At 54.9% G+C, this 17,476-nt stretch overlaps 1 protein-coding gene across 5 annotated transcripts in view; it reads left to right on the top strand.

The window, feature by feature from the left end:
• Positions 1-17,476, top strand: part of ARHGEF10L (Rho guanine nucleotide exchange factor 10 like) — a 170,607-nt gene that overhangs the window by 15,829 nt on the left and 137,302 nt on the right. The window contains exon 1 of one of the 5 annotated variants that reach the window (XM_044938207.2): positions 1,183-1,432. The exons of 3 other annotated variants lie outside the window; for them this stretch is intronic. In XM_044938207.2, coding sequence (XP_044794142.2) covers positions 1,417-1,432 — 16 coding nt within the window. In that variant the 5' untranslated portion in view covers positions 1,183-1,416. Of the gene's footprint in view, positions 1-1,182; positions 1,433-1,787; positions 1,915-17,476 lie in introns of those variants that run through there. One more of the 5 variants, XM_044938209.2, reaches the window with a different exon arrangement.

Here is a 17,476-nt window from a genome sequence, read left to right as displayed (position 1 = left end):
GGCCCAGAGGACTTACGAGGGCTCAGGCCCAGAGGACTCACGAGGGCTCAGGCCCAGGAGGGGCTGGAACAGGTCTGGACGGTCGTGGATGCAGGTCCAAGGGCTTGTACTGGTTCTCTCTGTGCCAGCAGAATCCGAATGTCTAAATTGTGGTCCAGGGCTTAATGCCATGAGCTCTGAGGTCACCCGATAGACACTTGACGATGTTCTTGCTGCTTTTCTGGCATTCCGGAAACCTTCCTCCATTGTTCATTTGTCCCAGGGATGGACAATCCAGAAGTGCGGGGGCCTTGCCTGTCTCGCTCCGTGATGTCTCCTGTGTGCCTAGAATGATGTCCGGAAGCATAATAGTGTCAGCTGCTCAGTTGTGTCCAACTCTTTGCAACCCCATGGACTGCAGCCTGCCAGGCTCCTCCATCCATGGGATTCTCCAGGCAAGAATACTGGAGTCGGTAGCCACTCCCTTCTCCAGGGCATCTTCCTGACCCAGGGCCGCCTGCATCTCAGGTGGATTCCTTACCATCTGACCTACCAGGGAAGCCCAGAGCATAGTAAATGCTCAACAAATATTAACTGGCTACACACTCTGAGCCATGTGGCCCTAGGCCTGGGGGTTAGGATGACTCTGAACAACTCTTAAGACAAGCTCTATGGGGTTTATGTTCTCGTGTGGAGATGGACAATAAACAAGCAACCCCAACAATGAGGAAGATGATTTCAGAGAGCGCGGACTGGTGTGGCCTGTCTCGCTGGACTGCAGAGGCCTGTTATCCGTGTCTCCTTGTTGAGGGGGCAGGGCCGTGGTCTCTCTGGTTCCTTGTTTCATTCCTAGCCCCTAAGACTGGTGCCCAAACAGGGAGTAGTTAAAAGAAAAAAAATGGTGTTTTTTTTTTTTTTCTGGTTGTTTGAATGAATAAACACAGGCCGACACAGACTCCAGCCTGCATAACACCTGTGCCCTTTGGAGGCTGCAAAACTCATCATTATCAACCCGAGTAATTGCTGATAAGCCTGAGTGTGAATTTCTTTGCAAATAGGGAGGTAGTGGGGCAGTGTTTAACAACAACAGGGATAATCTTAATTAATGGCCTGATAACTGTAATTAATTGCATCATATCCGGAGGCGTCTTTGGATTTCTGAGAGGGAGTAACTGGTGTTTGGCAGCTTTGGGAGCTGGAAGGGAAGGGTGTGCTAGGATCTCGGGTCTACCACTTCTTTGCTGGGTGGGCTTTGCCAAGTCGCAGCTCTAAGCCGCGGTTTTCTCATCAGGAAAATGGAGCCACGTGGCAGGCTGGCTGCTAAGCTCAGAGCCCTCACTGCCTGCAGCTGCCAGCGCTGTGGTCCTGAGGCTGCCCCCGGAAACGTAGGCAGGGCTGGTCGGAGCCCTCAGGAGGCCCCTCTGCGGCTGAGACTGGATGGGGGCCATCGCAGGTCTGACTTTTCCTCTGGGGCCAACCCAGGCATGCTCACCCCTCGGGGGAGAGCCCGGGGCAGACTCCTGGAAGGAGGAGAAGCAAGAATGGGCGTGAGAGCCCTGCTGGGAGGCCTGGGAGGGCGAGGGGACGCGCGGCGGGCGGTGAAGGAGTGGGGGCCCTGTGTGGCCCGGGGGTCTCTGCGGGCGGGAGGGCTGCAAGCCGCGGGGCCGGCGGGGAGCTCCGGGGCGGCTCCGGGCCGCCCGGCCCGCAGGGGTTAAGCGGTGACCTCAGCCGCGGCCGCGCGGGGGGCCGGGGCGGCGCCGAGCGCGGGGCGGCGGCGGCGGCGGGGAGCCGGGCGGCGTGACCTCGCGGCGGCCAGCGGCGGCCAGCGGCGGCGCGGGGCGGGGCCGGCCCGGCCATGGGCGCCCGCGGCCGCCGGGCAGCTGAGGCGCGGCCGCCGGCGCCTTTGTGAGCGGCGCGGACAACAAAGGCCGAGCGGTGAGTGCGGCCCGCGGCGGGCGGGGGCTCCGCGATCCCGGGTCCCGGGCCGAGCGGCCCCGCGGGCGTCCCCGCGCCAGTCCGGGGGCCCCGCTCCGCCCTGTGTCCCGGGGAGCCGCCCCCGCGTGTCCGGGTGTGTCTCCGAGCGTCCCCGTGTCTCTGGGGGAGGCTCCCGGAGCCGCGTCTTCTGTCTGAGTGTGTGGGTCAGCCCTGCGTCCTGGAGTGACGGCATCACCGAGTGTGCGCCCCCACGGCCGGCTGTGTTCCTCGGGTGTCCCGGCCCTCTGCACAACCCCGGTGTGGCCTTGGTGCATCAGCGTGTGCGTGTGTCTGTGCGTGTGTCTGTGTGTGTGTGTGTGTTTATGTGTCTGTATCTGTGTGTGTGTGTCTATGTGCCTGTGTGTGTCTGTGTGTGTGTGTGTCTCTGTGTGTGTCTCTGTGTGTGTTTGTATGTGTCTCTGTGTGTGTCTCTGTGTGTGTCTCTCTGTGTGTCTCTGTGTGTGTCTCTCTGTGTGTGTGTCTGTGTGTGTCTCTGTGTGTCTCTCTCTGTGTGTGTCTCTGTGTGTGTCTCTCTGTGTGTGTGTCTGTGTGTGTGTCTCTGTGTCTCTCTCTGTGTGTGTGTGTCTCTGTGTGTGTGGCAGGCTCTGTGCAGACAGCTCGGGAATTCTCACTCGCACCCAGCGCTTCCCTTCCTCTGGTTTCCGCGGTCTTTAGGTCCTGTTGTCCCTGTGATTCAGCTCCCCCGCGCTGACCCGGGGTCCCGGGATTGGGAGGGGTCAGGGAGCGCTCTTCTTGTGTCTGCTCCGGGCAGGCCTCTCCCACCCTGGAGCCCTGCCTGGAGGCGGAGCAGGGCGGCCTCCTGGAGGAGGAGAGTGTGGGAGGCAGGCGAGGACGCCTGGGCGCGGGGAGGCCTCCATGGAGCACAGTCAGGCCTGGCCTCTGCTGGAGGCAGAAGATGTGTGTCAGGGTGGGAAGGCGAAGACCAGCCTCCCAGGCCCCCGGGCCGGTCCTGAGACGGAGGCGCCCCTGACGCAGCGGAGCCAGGGGGCAGTGCTTCCTCCCTGTCCCAGGCGGGGACCCTGGGGTCAGGAAGCCCCCTTCAGCCTGAGAGCCCGAGGACCCTGCCTCAGGCCACGCAGTGGATGATGGGGAGGGGTCTCTGGCGCTGAGACTGGCTCAGAGCCCTCGGCCCTGCCGGGGCTTCCGTCAGGGGCATCCCGCCCCTCTCCGGCTGCAGCCCTCCGTGGCTCCCCAGACGCCCTTCCCTGCGGGCCCTCTGTCTGTCCTCCCAGCACGGTGCCCCAGAGCGTCTGGGCTCCTGGGATGTGAACCACGCACCCTGTGACTGGGGTAAAACCTCCCTGAGGGGGCTCCAGACCCTTCGCCCGGCACGTGAGGCCTCGGGGGAGGGGCCCGCGTCTTTCTCCTCCACTGCCCCCCTCCTGCCTTCCCATCCGGGCTCCCTGGCTCCTTGCTGTTCCGTCAGAGGGCCTCTGCCCCCGCGGTTCCCTCTCTCCGGAAAGCTGGTCCCGTTCTCCCCTCTTCACGTCTCTCCCAGGGTCCTCCTCCTCTCAGGGCAGCAGAATTGCTGTTGGTGTTCGTAGAGCCCTTGCTGTGGTCAGAGTGAGTTTTTACCAGCCCCCCGTGGACCTGTAAGCCTAGGAGAGCAGGTCCAGGTCTGTCCTGATCTCCAGGCCTGAGACACAGGAGGTGCTCAGTAAACCGGTGCTGATTAGCAGGATGACCAGGAACTAAGGGTTCCTAAATTGTGCTGTTTCTCAGTTTAGCTTTGAAGGAGTGTGGGGATTCCGCTTGGCGGACTTCCTGGGGCCCTGATACCAGGTTCATTTAAGAGGAAGGCCCACTGGGTTCCCTGGTGGCCCAAATGGTAAACAATCTACCTGCAATTTGGCAGACTGGGGTTTGATCTCTGGTTTGGGAAGATCCCCTGGAGAAGGGAAAGGCTCCCCACTCCAGCATTCTTGCCTGGAGAATCTCCATGGACAGAGGCTACACAGTCCGTGGGGTCAGAAAGAGTCAGACACGACTGAGCGACTAACACTGCTATTTAAATAAATGGTAAACCAACAGATAAGTGAATAATCTTTATGGAGCCTGGTATGTGCCAAGTGCTGGGCTAGCTGGTGCGCATAGGTCATCTTTTAAACAGCGGGAAGGAGCAGAGTGGGAAGAATATGATCTTAGATTAGTTTTGAAAAGATAAAGTGGGTGATGCATACTGCGTATATGTGTATAATAGTAGCTTAGATTTATGTTGCTCTTTCCATGTACACTCTCTTTCTGTTTCTGCAACTGCTCTGATAATTAGGCAGTGAAGCTGGCTCACACCCATTTTACGGGTGAGGAAGATGAAGCTCAGCGTTTAAGTGACTGCCGAAGGTCACAGTTAGAGAAGGACTCAAGCGGGGGGTCTTCCTGACCGCCCAGGCCTTGCTCTCTTCTGCAAGCTTGTCTTTAGTACCTCTGGATTCCCATCTGCTGTCTTTGCCCTCAAGACTGGGAAAGATGGTCAGACTCGTGGACGGGGAGGGGGCCAGAGTTCTCCTGCCGGCCCCGGGCCGCCCGGGCCAGCTCAGCTCCGTCCCCCGTGTGCCCGGCGAGCTCCCTGCTTTCTCTTTGCCCTGATGGCGGGTGTTAGTGTCACTCCCATTGCAGGCCTGGTCGGATGAGCTCCCAGAGCGGCCTGTCCCCTTGCAGCCTGTGCCTGGCCCCGGGCAGCCGTGTGCTGGACTCCGTGTGTGCCCAAGTGCGAGAGCTGATTGCTAAATGTTAGCATTTTGCGAGCTGGGCTGTTAACTTGCAAGTTTATAGTATATAGTAAACTGGCTGTAGTGTATAAATTTATACTTAAATAAATTATACTGAAAACAAGGGTAATAAATACTCAAACTGTAGTACTTCCTCATTATTTCAGTTTCTATTATCTGTGTTTGTGGTTATTTGTATCTTTTGTATGTATATATGTTTCTCTCTCTCTCTATCTATCTATATATAAATATATACCTATGCAAATCTCCCTCAACTTATGATGGGTCCTGATAAACCCATAGTCCGTTGAAAATCGAACTTGAGGGAATTCCCTGGTGATCTAGTGATTAGGAGTTAGTGGTTTCGCTGCCAGGGCCCAGGTTCCATCCCTGGTCGGAGAACTAGGATCCTACAAGTCACATGGCGTGGCCAATAAATAAATAAAACGTTAAAAAAGAAGATATCATAAGTCAAAAATGCATTTAATACACCTGCTGCTGCTGCTAAGTCGCTTCAGTCATGTCCGACCCTGTGCGACCCCAGAGACGGCAGCCCACCAGGCTCCCCCGTCCCTGGGATTCTCCAGGCAAGAGTACTGGAGTGGGGTGCCATTTCCCTCTCCAATGCATGAAAGTGAAAAGTGAAAGTGAAGTCGCTCAGTCATGTCTGACCCTCAGCGACCCCATAGACTGCAGCCTTCCAGGATCCTCCATCCATGGGATTTTCCAGGCAAGAGTACTGGAGTGGGGTGCCATTGGCCTGCATTATAGCTTAGTCTCACCTACCTTAAACAGGCTCAGAACACTGCCATTAGCCTATAGTTGGGCAAAATCATCTAACACAAAGGCTGTTTTATAATAGAGTGTTGACTGTCTCATGCCGTTTATCGAACACTGGACTGAAAGTGAAACGCAGAATGGCTGTCTGGCTGCAGAGTGGTGGTAAGCGTCTGGGCTGTTTACCCTGGAGATTGCGGGTCTGGCCGGGAGCGGAGGCGTCACGAGAGAGTGTTGTCCTGCACACACCGCCAGCCTGGGGAAAGATCCAGCCTCAGAATTCCAAGTGCAGTTTCCACTGTATGCTGTATTGCTTTCACACTATTGTAAGACTGAAAATTTGTAAATGGGGCCTTCGTCAGTGGGGGCTTAATGTCTACCCAGCCGCTACCGCCCGTCTCTTCCCAGCTCTGGGCTCAGTGGTTCACCTTGTAGCTTGAAATTGGCCACAGTCAGAGAATCGGATGCAGCAGTAAAGAATCCACCTCCCAGTGCAAGAGACACAAGGCACCTGGGTTCCATCTCTGGGTCAGGAAGATCCCCCTAGTAGGAAATGGCAACCCACTCCAGTATTCTTGCCTGGAGAATTTAGGTCAAGAGTCAGACACGACTGGGAGACCAAGCACACAAGAGTATTTACAGTACAGAAACTGGGAAACACTGAAAATCAAGCCACCCCTTCTTCCCCCTCTGGAGAACCAGTGTTTAGACATCCACATACATGCCGAGGGGATCTGGCAGTGGGCTCCCCGGGCACAGCCCCTCCCTGGAGCTGGCATTCTGACGTGGTGACCCTCCAGGGTCCTCACAGGAGCAGACTGAGTGTGGCAGCTCACCCTGGGGCGGGGCCTGCTGGGATGGCAGGGTTACACTGAGTAAGTGGCCCTCAGGTGAGCTCTGCACTTCAGACACTGAGTGCTTACCTTCCCAGGCACATGGGATACGGATACGTTTCAGGTAATTGAGAGCCTGCACGGCCACTGATGGGAAAACCACGCTCAAGATGGCCCAGGTATCTGGGAGGCCAAGTGGCTGGCGCGTCCAAGGAGAGGCCATGGCCAAGCTGAATAGCTTGGGGCTGGTGAAGGTGTTGTGGCCAGGACGCCGGTGGCCGGTGCTGCCTGGGGCTGGCTTCGGCAGCAGCGGGCAGGACGCATTCATATGGAGTCAGGGGCAGGGCAGAATTGGACTGTCGAATGGGCAGGCTGTAGCTCTTGGACAGTCTGAGAGCCCTGGCTGGGAGAGGGGTGTGTGCCCAGCTACATACAGGAGGGTGTGCAGAGTGCGGCAGAAGAGTGGGTGGTGAGGGGCAGGGGTCTGGGTGGAGGGAACAGCCAAGGCTCAGAGGCATGAGCTATCGGAAGCTTAGTGAGCTAGGACTCAGTGAGCTAGGAGTCTGCAGGGCTTGCAACAGAGCATCATCGGGGTACCTGCAAAGGAACCCTGCCACACCTCTCCTTCCAGGGGCGTTGTGCTCTATGAGTCATCCGCGCCCCTCAAAGTCTTTAATTTGGGGGGTAGTTTCTTGTTATCCCCTAAACTTGCTGCTACCAAGCATCTGTGGCTGGTGGACTCTTAAAAGATTTCTATTTTAATATCAGGCCAAAAAAAGACAGAATTGGGAAGGTGTGTCTGCTTCCTTCTGTTCACCCCAAAGATAAAAGTAAGGGTTATTTAGGTTATTTGGTGCCTTTTCTTTCTTCCTTTTTTTTTTTTTTGGTTTCAACTTGTGGCATGTGGGATCTCATTCATAGTTCCCTGACCAGGGATTGAACCCAGGCCCCTGCACTGGGAGTGCAGAGTCTTAACCACTGGACTTCCAGGGAAGTCCTGGTTATTCAGAGCTTTTGATTACCTCTGCTGCTCGTGCCCTTCATTTAGGCAGATAATCAGGAGCTTGGTTTTTAAAGACAACTCATGCTTATATTTTATGGAAGACATTTTTCATGCATCAATTCATTTAACTCCCATACTGATCTTGCAGGTGGGTACCATTATCCCATCTTAGAGATGAGGGAGTGTGTTAGTTGCTCAATCATGTCTGACTCTTTGCAACTCCATGGACTGTAGCCCTCCAGGCTTCTCTGTCCATGGTGGTTTTTCGGGCCAGAATACTGGAGTGGGTTGCCATTCCCTTCTCCAGGGGCTCCTCCCAACCCAGGGATCGAATCCTGCATTGCAGGTGGATTCTTTACCATCTGAGCCACCAGGGGAGCCCCACAGATGAGGAAACTGAGCCTTTGAGAGCTTGAGTGACTTTCCCAAGGCCACAGTGTGAGTGCCAGGGTTCAAACCTGGTAGGCCCTGAGCTCTTGCTACAGTCCCACTCTGTTCTGTCTCCCTTCTCCCTTTGAAGAAGGGAGGGAGCGGAGACTGACCCACATCGGGACTCTCACACACCCTGCCCTTCACTGGAAGGATGTGTGTCTTCTCACCCACATAGCTGTGTTCATCGCTCTGCAGTTTAGGGTCAAGGCCCAGAATAGAACTCGGTGCTCAGAGGGACCGCTGGCCTGGCGTCTGGAAGAAGCAGACAGTAACGGCTGGTGTTTGGGAGAGCGCTGATGGCCGTAGCTCATACTGACGCGTGGCAGGCTCGGCGGCAGGCACAGGGCTCAGGGAGCTCGTTCCACCCTGACGAGTGGCCTGGGTCCTCAGCCCCCCTTGCAGCTCGGGTGGGTTATCTCACTTGCCCAGAGGATCAGACGCAGCCCTGGCTCTCACCCCTGTACCGTGGAGCCATGCCACCCCTTTCAGGGCCTGGCCCGGCTGCACCCCCGATGGCCCCTGGCAGCAGGACGCACACACGGTGGGGACTCGGGGCAGGCGACGGGTCCCTTGGCCAGAAGTACGGGTTGTGCCCACCCTGGGTTAGAGCCTGCACCGAGACACGGGCTTCACCTTTCCCTGACCTTCTGGCTGCGAGCGGCCCTTCTGCCAAGGGGTTCACCTTGCCACCAGCCTGCCGGGAGGGTGGCTCGGTCCAGGCCTCCCCACCGCCTTCGTGCAGGGACAGCCCAGGTCTGGGGCAGGGCGGGTGGCTTGGGGTGACCCCTGTGCAGGGCTGCTCTTGGGGCCAGAGGCGGGGCGGCGTTTCTGGGGCCGAGCCCCCTGCTCCCTGAGAGCCCGGCCCTCACAGGTCCCCCCCAGCAGCTCCTGATCGGGCGCGTCCGCGAGTCCAGCCCTGAGCGGGAGGTGGGAGCCGGCTCCCGTTGCTGCCCTCTCTGCGCTGTTTGAAGTGGGCAGGCTTGGCACGAGCTTTAAAAATGTGGGCTTTTTATTCAATTTCCCTACGAAAACAATGGTTTAAATTAAGTAGAGGCGTAACAGTCTCTGGAAATTGAAGAAGAATATTCCTGAACCCAGACATTACTCAGAACCTTTGAATTTCTTTTAAAATCAGGGTTTATTTTACTGTTAAATCACACATGTATTATGTGACCATTGACGAAAACTTGGAGCGTTCAGGGAGAAGACGTTTAAAATCGGCCTTTGTTGCGCCACCTGAAGACAACCGCTCTCGGCACCGCGGTGTGTAACCTTCATTTCTTCAGTGGTTCATCTGCTCAGTCGGCAGGTGCCCCTTCAGGACCCACAAGGGCTGGGTCTGTGCAGGGCAGTGGTACCCTGCTCCTGGCCAGGCCTTTCTCTGCCGCACCTGTATCGGCCCCTCTGCATCTGTTTCCTCGTCTGTAAAGTGGGGTCATAGGTCATACAAGCACGCTGCGCAGGACCGTGCCTCGCCCCCACCAGAGCCTGGCAGGGTTGCCCGCTGTCGCCGCACTGAGAGAACTTGCCCTGTGGGTCTTTTGTGATGGCGGAGGAGGCAAAAGCCAGAGAAGTCAAACAAGGCAACAGACGAAACGGCGCACCATGAAACTAGCCCTGCGAAGGGAACAACCTGGTGTGATAGGGCGGGAATAATGGGGCGGGGGCGTGGGTGGGGGCGGGGGTGGGCGAGAAGGGGGTGCATGTGGGACAAGCGGTGCAGAATCTGTCAGCTTGAGGTGGTCAGGGGCCTCTCTGAGGGGAGGCATTTAAGCTGAGTCTTTTTAAAAAAATGTTTTATTTTCAAATTTTTTGGCCACACCATGTGGCAGGTGGGACGCTAGTCCCCAGGGATCCAACCGTGCCCCTTGCATCGGGAGTCAGGAGTCTTAACCACTGGACCCCCAGGGAAGTCCCCAAGCTGAGTCTTAAGGGACCCTTCCCTCTCCCCCTGCACGGAGCAGAGAGGGGTGTTCCAGGCAGGGGCACAGCAGATGCAAAGGCCCCAAGGCCTGGTTTGCACCAGGCGAGGGGAGGGAGCAGTGTGAGAGGCCGTGGAGGGCCCTTCGGATCACGGATCACGGATCACGGCAGGAGGTTGGGATGGTTAATCCAGGTACAACAGTAAGTCGTAGGCAGTCTCCCTTTAGTTACCCATGAGTACTTTATTAATGAAATATGATCCCCAAGATTTCAGCTATTAACAGCGCTGGAAAGAAGTTTACCTTTTTTCAGATAATTTATTCAGAAATAAACTGAGTGCCTATGAAATAGAGGAAAACAACAGAATGGGAAAGACTAGGGATCTCTTCAAGAAAATCAGAGATACCAAACGAACATTTCATGCAAAGATGAACTCGATAAAGGACAGAAATGGTATGGACCTAACAGAAGCAGAAGATATTAAGAAGAGATGGCAAGAATACACAGAAGAACTGTACAAAAAAGATCTTCACGACCCAGATAATCATGATGGTGTGTTCACTCACCTAGAGCCAGACATCCTGGAATGTGAAGTCAAGTGGGCCTTAGAAAGCATCACTGCGAACAAAGCTAGTGGAGGTGATGGAATTCCAGTTGAGCTATTCCAAATCCTGAAAGATGATGCTGTGAAAGTGCTGCACTCAATATGCCAGCAAATTTGGAAAACTCAGCAGTGGCCACAGGACTGGAAAAGGTCAGTTTTCATTCCAATCCTAAAGAAAGGCAATGCCAAAGAATGCTCAAACGACTGCACAATTGCACTCATCTCACACGCTAGTAAAGTAATGCTCAAAATTCTCCAAGCCAGGCTTCAGCAATATATGAACCGTGAACTTTCTGATGTTCAAGCTGGTTTTAGAAAAGGCAGAGGAACCAGAGATCAAATTGCTAACATCCTCTGGATCATGGAAAAAGCAAGAGAGTTCCAGAAAAACATCTATTTCTGCTTTACTGACTATGCCAAAGCCTTTGACTGTGTGGATCACAATAAACTATGGAAAATTCTGAAAGACATGGGAATACCAGACCACCTGATCTGCCTCTTGAGAAATCTGTATGCAGGTCAGGAAGCAACAGTTAGAACTGGACGTGGAACAACAGACGATTCCAAATAGGAAAAGGAGTCCGTCAAGGCTGTATATTGTCACCCTGCTTATTTAACTTCTATGCAGAGTACATCATGAGAAACGCTGGGCTGGAGGAAACACAAGCTGGAATCAAGATTGCCGGGAGAAATATCAATAACCTCAGATATGCAGATGACACCACCCTTATGGCAGAAAGTGAAGAGGAACTCAAAAGCCTCTTGATGAAAGTGAAAGTGGAGAGTGAAAAAGTTGGCTTAAAGCTCAACATTCAGAAAATGAAGATCATAGCATCTGGTCCCACCACTTCATGGGAAATAGATGGGGAAACAGTGGAAACAGTGTCAGACTTTATTTTTCTGGGCTCCAAAATCACTGCAGATGGTGACTGCAGCCATGAAATTAAAAGACGCTTACTCCTTGGAAGGAAAGTTATGACCAACCTAGATAGCATGTTCAAAAGCAGAGACATTACTTTGCCAACAAAGGTTTGTCTAGTCAAGGCTATGGTTTTTCCTGTGGTCATGTATGGATGTGAGAGTTGGACTGTGAAGAAGGCTGAGCACAGAAGAATTGATGCTTTTGAACTGTGGTGTTGGAGAAGACTCTTGAGAGTCCCTTGGACTGCAAGGAGATCCAACCAGTCCATTCTGAAGGAGATCAGCCCTGGGATTTCTTTGGAAGGAATGATGCTAAAGCTGAAACTCCAGTACTTTGGGCACGTCATGCGAAGAGTTGACTCATTGGAAAAGACTCTGATGCTGGGAGGGATTGGGGGCAGGAGGAGAAGGGGACGACAGAGGATGAGATGGTTGGATGGCATCACTGACTCGATGGACGTGAGTCTGAGTGACCTCCGGGAGTTGGTGATGGACAGGGAGGCCTGGCGTGCTGTGATTCATGGGGTCGCAAAGAGTCAGACACGACTGAGTGACTGATCTGACCTGATCTGATCTGATGACGTGGAAGCACTGGGGTGGGTGCTGGGGGGTGAAGGCCTCACGCACGGATGGGGAAGGGAAAGCCCTGCCCGCAGGTGGCCGTGTGCCCCCAGCCGTCCCTCCAGCCCTCCACGGCCCGCTGGAGCCTTGTGGGCTCCAACGTACCTTGGGGAAGGGCCCTCTGGCTGCAGGAAGAGAACCGACCCGGAGCCCGGGTAGACTCGGGCCCGGGTGAAGGGTGAGCATGGCCGGGGTGTGAGTGGAGGCCACGGGGCTGGAGAGAAGTCGTTGCATTCATGTTGCTTATCAGAAAAAGAGTCAGCTGGAACTGCTGGTGGATTGGTCATGGGGTGGTCACCACTTCCCTGGTGGCTCAGACAGTAAAGCGTCTGCCTACAATGCAGAAGACTTGGGTTCAATCCCTGGGGTCATGAAGATTTCCTGGAGAAGGAAATGGCAACCCACTCCAGTATTCTTGCCTGGAAAATCCCATGGACGGAGGATCCTGGTAGGCTACAGTCCACGGGGTTGCAAAGAGTAGGACACTACTGAGTGACTTCACTTTCCTTGGTCGGGGGGTGAGGGAAAGAGAGGAATCAAGAGGAGCCAAGACTTCTACAATCTTCTTTTGAGTGTCTAGGTGGGTGATGATGTCATTAAAAAAAGGTGGTTCACAGGAGGCTGGAAGCATAGCTTTGGAGAATCCAAGAATCCAACTGGGGTCGGATTTGAGAAACTGGCTTAGAAGTCCAGGCGCGACGTGGGGGCCCCTTGGCTGGGTGTCATTAGCATAGAGACGGTGGTGCAGGCTGGTGCAGGGGTCCTGGAGGCCGGGAGGAGGCGGCTGGGCGCTCCGGGAAGGGAGAGTGGGCTGTCCGCAGCACGGAGCTGGTGTCGCCAGGGCTGCAGGCTGTTGAGAGTGCAAGTCAGACCAGATGGAAACACAGAGGCGGGTGGGCCTCTATCGTCAGAGCACCTTTGGAAGATTGATGGGGCTGGAGTCTGAAGTGGGAGTGGCTAAGGGGCCAGGAGGGGACCAAGTGTCGAGATGCTGGCCAAGCAAAGAGGGCTTGGGAAAAGATGTCCCGGGGGAGGGAAGGGGGGAGACCCAAGGGAGTGGCTTGTGCTGGGGGCCAGGACTGCTTCAAGAGGGGACAAAAACAAAAACAGAAAAAGTTGTTTTTTAACTTTTTGGCTACACCCTGAAGCATGTGAGATCTTAGTTCTCTGACCAGTGATCAAACCCGGTCGTGCATTAGAAGGTGCAGTCTTAAGCACTGACCTGCCGAGGACATCCCCAGGAGCCTGTTCTTTAGGCAAACGAGAGAGGGTGGTCCCCGGTGTGATGAAGTGGGGTTGGTGGGGTGAGGCGCTGGGCCCTCGATGGGCGTTCAGTTCAGTCGCTCAGTCATGTCCGACTCTGTGCGACCCCATGGACTGCAGCACGCCAGGCCTCCCTGTCCATCACCAACTCCCGGAGTTTACCCAAACTCATGTCCATTGAGTCGGTGATGCCATCCAACCATCTCATCCTCTGTCGTCCCCTTCTCCTCCTGCCTTCAATCTTTCCCAGCATCAGGGTCTTTTCAAATTAGTCAGTTCTTCACATCAGGTGGCCAGAGTATTGGAGCTTCAGCTTCAACATTAGTCCTTCCAATGAATATTCAGAACTGATTTCCTTTAGGGTGGACTGGTTGGATCTCCTTGCAGTCCAAGGGATTCTCAAGACTCTTCTCCAACACCACAGCTCAAAAGCATCAATTCTTCGGTGCTCAGCTTCCTTTATAGTCCAACTCTCACATCTATACGTGACTACTGGAAAAACTATAACTTTAACTAGACGGACCTTTGTTGGCAAAGTAATGTCTCTGCTTTTGAATATGCTGTCTAGGTTGATCATAGCTTTTCTTCCAAGGAGCAAATGTCTTTTAATTTCATGGCTGCAGTCACCATCTGCAGTGATTTTGAAGCCCAAGAAAATAAAGTCTGTCACTATTTCCACTGTTTGCCCATCTATTTGCCATGAAGTGATGGGATCAGATGCCATGATCTTAGTTTTCTGAATGTTGAGCTTTAAGCCAACTTTTTTACTCTCCTCTTTCACTTTCATCAAGAGGCTCTTTGGTTCCTCTTCACTTTCTGCCATAAGGGTGGTGTCATCTGCATATCTGAGGTTATTGATATTTCTCCCGGCAATCTTGATTCCAGCTTGTGCTTCATCCAGCCTGGCATTTTGCATGATGTACTCTGCATATAAGTTAAATAAGCAGGGTGACAATATGCAGCCTTGACGTACTCCTTTCTCTATTTGGGACCTGTCTGTTGTTCCATGTCCAGTTCTAACTGTTGCTTCCTAACCTGCATACAGATTTCTCAAGAGGCAGGTCAGGTGGTCTGATATTCCCATCTCTTTAAGAATTTACACAGTTTTCCATCTCAGCTCCTTAATGGGACCAGGGATGCTTTTAGGAAATGGGAGAAGATGGGGTAGATTTGCATTGTCCAGAAGGAAGGTTGGAGACAGTCCCAACTGACAGCCTCATGTTTCTCAGTAAAACCTTGAGTGGAGGGTGGTGAGGTCCGGGCCCACCAGGACTATGAGGGTGAGAATGGGGAGGGAGCAGGCCGCCTGGGAGAGGTCATTCTGTAGCCCCTAAAGGAACAGGCAGAGATGCCTGGGTCCCCACAGTGGTGGAAGCAGCCTCTGACCCCTATTGTGTGGAGAGAAGGGAGCAGAGAGGTCGGCTGCTGGTCTGAGATGGCTCAGTGGGGCTGAGCCCCCGTTCCCTGACTCCACGGGGTCCGTGTTCTCCAGGGCACTGGGCGGCCGGGTTGTGGAACACGGGTTGCAGATGAGGGCAGTGTCTGAGCCGGTCGGGAGGGTGGTGTCCAGGCTCTCGGAGGACCCTGCGGCAGAAGCTCAGCACCCCGTCATGCCCACGTCCCACTTGCCTTCCCCAGAGGTCAAATGCAAGGAGCCCCCTTTTCCTGCCAGACCCTGAACTCCGCCCCCTGGGGGGATTGACTCCCCGAGCCCTCACCATGGGTGAGCTGTGGGTGCTGTTCCTGTGCTCAGTCTTCGGGGGGAGGGGGAGAGGCCTGAGAGGTGAGGTGCCCCCGGGCAGCGGGGTGAGGGCATGTGGCCAGCGAGTCGGCTGCCTCCCCCAGGGCTGCCCAGCCTGCTGAGGACGCCGCAGGAGCTCACGGATCTGTTACCTTGCTGTCATTTGCTTGCGTTCCTCCCCGCCTGGCGCGTTTGTGTCCGACGCTTATCAGGAGCCGGGTGCTGGGCTCGGAGCTAGAGATGAGTGAGATACGGTGACCACGTGTCTGGGGTGGGTGTGGGGACAGGAAGGTAACTGATGGGGGGGGGCGCCTGACCCGGCAGAGGTGCTCAGGGAACTACCCCGGGGTGGGGGGGGGCTGGGCGGAGCAGGGAGTTGGTGCAGGGAGAGGAGGTGGCCCCGGTGGGCACAGGGGCTGGGTGAGCGCACTGTACTGCCCCGCCTGGCAGAGGAGGTGTGGCCCGGGACTCTGTCTCACTAGGAGCTCACAGTGTATCTTGACCATGGGAGCCGTTCAAGAGTTTCAGTCTGGGGAGGGACATGGTCAGTATGCTCAGAACTGTCTGTCCTGGGTGGAGACTGCGTTGGAAGGGACAGGAGAGGCCAGGGAGGCCTTAGAGCTCACACAGGCGCTGTGACTCCTGGGTCATTGTTCAAACTCTGCTGCCTCCTCCGTGCTTCCCAAACTCTGCTCATTTCTCTTGACTGAAGAGGTTCCTGAGACGCAGAGAGGTTAAGCAACTTGCCTGAGGCCACACAGCATGGCAGGTACTGGTTCCTCAAGTGAAACAGCCAGAGTCTCAAAGGGTGGAAGCAGGTGGTGAGTAACTCGCAGAGAGGGGCTCGCCGGAGTCCCATGCCCATCACCATCTGCAGGCCCCCTCGTGCCTTTAAGTGTTGCCCTTTGGCGTCCCAGAGGACGGGTGGTGCCCCTGGGGGGGCGGGGGAGGAGCTGGGTCACTGCTGGGAGCTGGGAACCTGCCTTCCCAGTAGCCAGCCCTGTTTAAGCAGTTTCCTGGGGCATTGGCTTCCTCCCCACTGAGTGACTGGAAAACTCTGGGGCTGGGCCAGGTCATGTGAGGCCTGGGGGGCGGGGCGGTCTCAGGGTGGAGGGGGGTGGGGGGCGGCGGCTGCGTATTACTGAAGCCAAGAAGAGGCCTCCTCCTGGGGGCGGGGAGACACGGGGAGGAGGTCCCAGGCCCCGGTCACTTGGGCGGCTGTCTCGGCTCTCTGGAGTCTGCTCTACCCCCCCTGTGAGGCAGGGTGATACCAAACGTGCTTCCAAGGGACTGGAAAAAATACGCAGTGTTTGCTGAACGTGCCGGGCAGTACGCATTGTCTTCTTTCGGTTCTTTGTGGCAATCTTCTTAGGTTTGTCGGGTCATTGTCTCCATTTTACAGATGGGGCAGCTGAAGATCAGAGAGGGTAAGTAATTTGCCCAAAGTCACACAGCTCGCAAGCGACAGAAGGTAAACCTTCTGTGCCTGGCTCTGGAGCCTCCCCTTGAAGCCCCTCTGGGCCCCTCAGACTTCCTTGGCAAATCGCCTGATACAGTCCTGAGGGGCTTCTGCTTTCTGCCACCCACTTTGGGGACACCCCAAATCTGGTCCAGCCCCTTACAAGCCCTTGGAGCCCCAGTGGCCCAAAGCCCCTTGGTCTTCATTTCCTGAGCCCCCCGGGTGGCTCAGCGCTCAAGGATCCGCCTGCCAACGCACGAGTCGCAGGTTCGATCCCTGGGTGCGGAGGATCCCCTGGAGAAGGGAATGAACCCACTCCAGTATTCTTGCCTGGGAAATCCCGTGGACAGAGGAGCCTGAGGGGTACAGTCCACAGGGTCACAGAGAGTCGGACACGACTGCAGGACTAAACAGCAGCATCATTTCACAGCCACTTGAGGGCAGCATTTCAGAGATTCTGACCTTCTGCCCTTTTACTGCGCAGGGCCTCAGGAAGAGCAGTGGGCTGGGAGCCCAGCAGCTGGGTTCTCCCACCCCTTCCTCAAACCAGCCAGGAGAGTGTGGGCAACATTTCACCCTACCCCTAACTTCACCCTCAGCCTCAGTTTTCTCTTCTGCAAAATGGGCAGATGGAGAATCTAGGGTCTCTTAATCTGATGCTCAATCTGGTTTTAGAAAAGGCAGAGGAACCAGAGATCAAATTGCCAACATCCGCTGGATCATGGAAAAAGCAAAAGAGTTCCAGAAAAACATCTATTTCTGCTTTATTGACTATGCCAAAGCCTTTGACTGTGTGGATCACAATAAACTGTGGAAAATTCTGAAAGAGATGGGAATACCAGACCACCTGACCTGCCTCTTGAGAAATCTGTATGCAGGTCAGGAAGCAACAGTTAGAACTGGACATGGAACAACAGACTGGTTCCAAATAGGAAAAGGAGTCTGTCAAGGCTGTATATTGTCACCCTGCTTATTTAACTTATATGCAGAGTACATCATGAGAAACGCTGGGCTGGAAGAAACACAAGCTGGAATCAAGATTGCCAGGAGAAATATCAATAACCTCAGATATGCAGATGACACCACCCTTATGGCAGAAAGTGAAGAGGAACTCAAAAGCCTCTTGATGAAATTGAAAGTGGAGAGTGAAAAAGTTGCTTAAAGCTCAACATTCAGAAAATGAAGATCATGGCATCCAGTCCCATCACTTCATGGGA

This window comes from Bubalus bubalis, chromosome 2 (assembly GCF_019923935.1).
Source record: "Bubalus bubalis isolate 160015118507 breed Murrah chromosome 2, NDDB_SH_1, whole genome shotgun sequence".
NCBI classification, from domain to species: Eukaryota; Metazoa; Chordata; class Mammalia; order Artiodactyla; family Bovidae; genus Bubalus; species Bubalus bubalis.
Note: the sequence above shows the minus strand (reverse complement) of the source record. Positions and strands in the feature narration are given on the sequence as shown.